The sequence below is a fragment of the Oryzias melastigma genome, linkage group LG16 (genome assembly GCF_002922805.2).
Source record: "Oryzias melastigma strain HK-1 linkage group LG16, ASM292280v2, whole genome shotgun sequence".
Lineage (NCBI taxonomy): Eukaryota > Metazoa > Chordata > Actinopteri > Beloniformes > Adrianichthyidae > Oryzias > Oryzias melastigma.
In genome coordinates, this window is record NC_050527.1 from 11,484,323 (window position 1) to 11,490,066 (window position 5,744).

The 5,744-nt window shown below is 38.4% G+C and overlaps 1 protein-coding gene across 1 annotated transcript in view; it reads right to left on the reverse strand.

Moving 5' to 3' along the window:
- Positions 1-5,654: 5,654 nt before the first annotated feature.
- Positions 5,655-5,744, reverse strand: part of LOC112143824 — a 4,085-nt gene continuing 3,995 nt past the window's right edge. Inside the window, exon 7 of the mRNA XM_036215908.1 lies at positions 5,655-5,665. Coding sequence (XP_036071801.1) covers positions 5,655-5,665 — 11 coding nt within the window. The remainder of the gene's footprint in view (positions 5,666-5,744) is intronic.

The following is a 5,744-nucleotide window of genomic DNA, read 5'->3' on the forward strand; positions in this document are numbered from 1 at the left end:
TTTTTTGAATAAAATGTTTTTCTGACTTTTTCAGATGTTTGTTATTATTGCTTAATTGACTTTTGTTATACCAAGTACTAGCTGTTATTTTTTTAATTACTTCATAAAAAAACAGAACTAGGACAATATTTTCTATTAAATGGAAATTAAAAAAACTTCTTGAAATTAAATAAAAAGTGAAGAAGTGAATGGAAAACGACAAAGCAACTTAAGAATTATCTGAATATTAATACATTTTAAAAGTGTAAAATACTTGCTTTTTATTGATCAGAACATTAAGCACTGCAACTGTATCTCATAAACAAGTTGCTTTTACCCGAGCAAATTCATGGTGCTTTTTTTTCTTTCTTGCTAATTCAAGAATTATTTAAGTGGAAAACAAAAGTAGGACTGAATTACAACTGCCTAAAAATAATTAATTAAATATCACTGTGGCAGTATTTTAAATCGATAAAAGTATTGCCAAATAAAATATCACAATATTTCACTCAATCGGTATTTTCTTACACCCCTAATTATTATTGTTATTATTATCATCATTATCTGTTTAAATACTCTCCTCAAACTGCAATGGTGTGTTGTAAAGACGTCTTATCCACGTTGCCTTCAATGTTGAGGTGTCAGTCCGATGTGGGCGCCAAACATTACGCCAAGCAACATGTTTTTTTCCACATCTGGCTAATGCTGATTATCAAGGTAACATGATGTCTGTAGTTGTTGTGGTTGTTGTTGTCTGCAGTTGTTGTAGACGGTTATTCTATAGCCATCTTCTAAATGGGGTCTCTAACCCCCTAAGGGTTCAGAACATGATGCCAGGCGAAATGTTTTTGATGTCTGGCTGACATCCAGTTTGGACAAACATAGGATGCTTCTTTGTAAGGGCCTATTGTAATCCAAATGTGGCTGTTGAAGATGTTTATTCTTTGTCAAATTTAAGGTTTTTTTTTTTTTTTTAATTAATCTGCTCTGAGCATGTGATTTCAGAAGCTCCCTTCACCAAAAAAATGTTATTTTAATCTGAGTGAGTCTTTGATCATCATAAGCACAAAGTTAAACACATAAGGTAGAAAACTTTGTGTGGATATCACGGTCACTAATGGTTCTACGATCAACTGTTTAGTAACAAACATAAATGGTATGATTCCCGGGTTCTCCCGCGTCCCCTACCGTTTGAAAAACACTGCTTTAACCCAATGCATCATGGGGGGTGTAGTGCATAAACTCACGCAGATGCCGGACAAACTCACGTCTCTGAGCTTCATTCTTTTGTTCACTTTTTAAACTGTCTGACACCATATCCCGCAGGAAGCTACACCTCTAAACACAAACTTTACCTGTTATTTTTGTTGGAACTGAAAGACTTTATGAGCCGAATCAGAACAAGGAATTATGGACGTTAACAACTTCTGATTGGTCAGATTGATGACATGTGATCAAGCCTCCAACAATGATTGGCGGAGACAGTTGAAGGGAGCAGGACTTTTCTGAAAACAGAGCTTGCGACTAGTTTTGCGGACAGATTCCAGCCGTGGCGGGCCGTGCATTTCACACCTAGGCCTTCAGTAGTGCTCCATCTTAATCAACCCAACCCTCAATAACTATTTTATGGCTATAAAACTTCTACTGCAGGTACAACTGCGACACACATAAAAAAGCATAAAAAATAACCTGATAAAATTGCAATAATATTTAGGTATATAGCAAAATTTTACTCACCAAAAATCCGGATTATTTGTACACAAAATCCATCCTTTCTATCCTCAAGAAGATTTCAATCACTCTGTCGTGCAGATTATCCGTGCGTTTCAGTTCCATCAAGAAGTCCTTTTCTATCGCCATGGAAGCTAATGCTGAAAGTCGAGCCTGCCCTGACGTATTTCTGGCATAAGTTTTAATTCGCTTCAGGGCTGAGAATGTCCGTTCAACAGAAGCAGTGGACACGGGGCTTGCTAGCTTCGGAGTTGCCCGACCCCGCTTAACAATGTCCAGCTTTTCTTGAAAAGTCCGTCTTGAAAACGACTTTGACAGTAAGTCTGCAACCAAATCCATTTCTTCTCCTCCTTCAGCCATTGTGGATTGACAAACCAGCTATTAAATTCAATATATTTGCCTGTGCAGGTCGCTACAGATTCTAGCTGGCCTATCACGTGGTCTACTCCAAATCTGATTGGTTGAAGTAACAGTTTGGTGGACCATTATTTTATGCTACAGGGCCCGCAAAACTGATTGTGAAGGCCTTCAGGCAGATTTCTTTGACCCTAGCAACAAATGGTGCTGCAATGTGATTGGTTAATGCTTAAATAGGAAAATACACGTCTGGAAGCAGCGCAACCAGGGAGACAGCAATGAAAGGACGAAGACAGAGCATTTGGAATTATAGAATACGTATTCACGGAAATAAATAATAATTAATATCAGTCTGTGATTCAGATATTTTTAGGCCAGCAGAGAAGGCCTTGCAGGCCCTGACGGCCCGCCACTGGATTCCAGTAACGTCATTCTGATTAAAGAGTCATTAATAGAATCAAAGAAAAATGTCTTTTATGATCCTACATAATCCAAACTATCTACCAGGGTTACATCAGGGTTTGGATGAACACAGAGGTGATAGTGAGGGTAAATGTTTTAGATATGTGAAAATGGGTAATTTCCCATGGCACACCAGACCATCTCTCACGGCACACTAGTTGATAAACACTGTTCTAGAGACCACCACTCTTTCCCCAACTTCTACCTTGGCTTTGAAACACAGGATGTCATCTCTAAGAAAAAAGCCATCCCCCACTGGTTAACCAGCGGAGATAGAAACTGCTCTAAAGAGAAGAGTAACGAGAAATGATAAACGAGAAAAAGAGAACACGCCTCCCACTAAGGAGTCCGAAAGGGAAAAGTCACAAAGCTGCTTCGTCTTCCATGGCTGGTGTCACGGTAGATTGGCCAAAGATGCAGCAAAGTCAAGGTGAAAATAAAAAGTTACAAGGTGCGCAACGAATAGCATGGTTTGTTTGATTTTCTGTTAATAATTGCGATTGCAACATCGCAAAATCCTGGAGGGTCTGAGCAGTAAAGTCAATTGTGACATAGTGCTGCACCAGCAAAGAAACAGAAACCAGGATAGAGGCGGCCTAAGGCAAGGATGTGAGTTACGACTCAGTGCAATTGCAGTACAGGGATAAAAGTACACCTGTGCAGCTACCAAATGAGCTCATTCTGCCACTCAAGGGAGAAATTAAAAGTGTGACAAAGCTGATGAACTGTTGAGGGTTAACTAAAAAACAAACACTGAAATAAAAAAATAAAAAAATTGAAGACCTCTAAAAGAAATTGTGAAAATATTTTCTGCTGGTATTATGCAATCAGCAAAACTTATTTTCACAATTTCTTTTAGAGGTCTTCAATTTTTTTTTTTATTATTATTTAATTTTTGCTGGTATTATGCAATCATTGAGGCGGCTGGGTGGCTCAGTGGGCTAGGTGAAGGGCTGACACGCAGGAGCCCTGGGTTCGATTCCCAGGGTTGTCCACTGATCCCCACCCAGATTGGGTCTTTAGGCAAGATCGTTGACGCTGATGCCTAACTGGGTCCCTGTGCTCTCCAAATACAGGGTTGTGTCAGGAAGGGCATCCGGCGTAAAAACTGATGCGAAACAGTGGGTGCTGTTACGCTGTGGCGACCCCGAAAGGGATAAGCTGAAAGTGAACTACCGCTGGTATTATGCAATCAGTTTTCCAAGAAAAAAAATGTATTGGGTAATTAATCTGATATACATATATATATATATATATACACACATATATATATATATATATATATATATATATTTAACATAATTCTAGATTCCAAGTACAGTGATGCAATGGAAAGCTCGGGAATTAAAACCTGTAGGAGGAACAATCTTGTCTCTAGATGTAAATCCAGAGCTGAATGATGCACGCTTGGGTTCAGAAGAAAAATATTGTAATGTCGTAGTATCGTTGTAAGGAGCAGGCGGAGATTTTTGGATCCATTTTCGGAAGTTTTTAATAGCAAACACAAACAGATGGGGGCAAGGCAAGATGTGGTCAGAACAGGCAGAAGTCAAGGCGCAGAAACCGATCATAACATAAACACTTGGCATGAAAGCAATGCAAAACAAGACCCTGCACTGAGCAGAGCTCAGTGACTGCCTAAATACTGTTTGTAGGGATGACATGATGAGGAACAGTTGAACAGGAACAGCTGGGAGAGCCTGGGAAGAGAGAGCAGAGGCTGAAAGGAATTTGAATGTTAAAGAGGCACAGTGTCAATACTCTGGTGATGGCTCCCTCTGGTGGTCAACAGAGGACATGGCAGCCTGAGTCCTGACAATTGTAAGGAACAACATTACAAACTAAAAAAGTATATTTTGAAAAAAGGTAATATATCAATTAAATACATTTACTGTCTGTAAAACTGTGAGTAAATATTTAGGTTTTAATTCTATGTGTGGAGTTGTATTTCGCTGGTAAATCCACCTCAAAATCTGACTCAGGAAGTGATCATAACAAACAGACGTGCTGGAGAATTTAATGCGGCTGATACACTTAGTGTAATATTTTATAATGTGCAAACCCATACTTACTGGAATGGACTGAACAATGCCCCCAAAACTACAATGTCCACTGTAGTCTGTAAATCACAGAATTGACATGCTTTATATGTCAGCACTACAGTTGGTGACAGGTGAAAATGGACAACGTCAAATTAATTGTAGAAGCTGTAAATAAACACAGCCGAGCAGAGGCACCTGTGGACTGTCGCAAAAAATACAAATCTGGTGTGAACTGGAGTTGAAGGGTATACCACACGCACTCCGCACAGTGTGAACCTGTTTGAACAGCGGCCCACTCACCACAGTAGAAAACATTCTAACAGTAATTAGTTTTACTTTAATATGATACGGTCTGAAATTGTCTGACTTCTGCTCTGCTTCCAGGGATTTTTGTGAGCATGGAAATTTAGTCAAGTTTTAACTAGTCAAAAAAGATCAAGTGTAGCTCCACGTCTCATATCCAGAGCTAGTGCTAGCATCAACATTAGCACAAATTAAAATCATATTTACCAACATAATTAAAGACGTAACATTCAGAGAAGTATTTGTAACCTTTGTCTAACTTTGATTAGATTGTAAGGGAGGAATTTGACTTGTTCATTATCGCTCATAGGTATTTGGGGAAGCAGGTGTGCATTATTGACATTTGTACTTTGATTTGTGAACTATCGAATAGAGAAAAACTAAAATAAATATTTGATTTTCCATTACAATTTGCAAGGCTACCTTTTTTTATTAACAGAAAATAATGTTAAACAGTGGTCAAATGTCAGCTTTCCGGAGGTCAAAATTCACATCTACAGCCCTGTATCCATTTTGCGGCTGATAAAAGGGTGATGTCTATTTCTTGGATTGGTATAAATGCAGCATTATGTTGGGCTTGGCAAAATTGTTCAGAACGGTTGCACTTTTTTTCCCAAAAGTGTGATTTATATTTAATTTAAAAAAAATGTTTTAATACTGCTGCGATTTTCCAGAGTGACTTATGGTCTAAAAACCATGACCCCAAAAATGTAATGAATGTTTTGAAAGGATTTTATATATAAACAGTTAAGATTCCCTTCATGGTTGTGTAAAAAAGTGTTAACACATATCTAAGACATTCAGAAAACATTTCAGTCAACTTGGGCAAAAACCACAAACTCCACTGTATTCTTTCCTCCCAAATCCAAC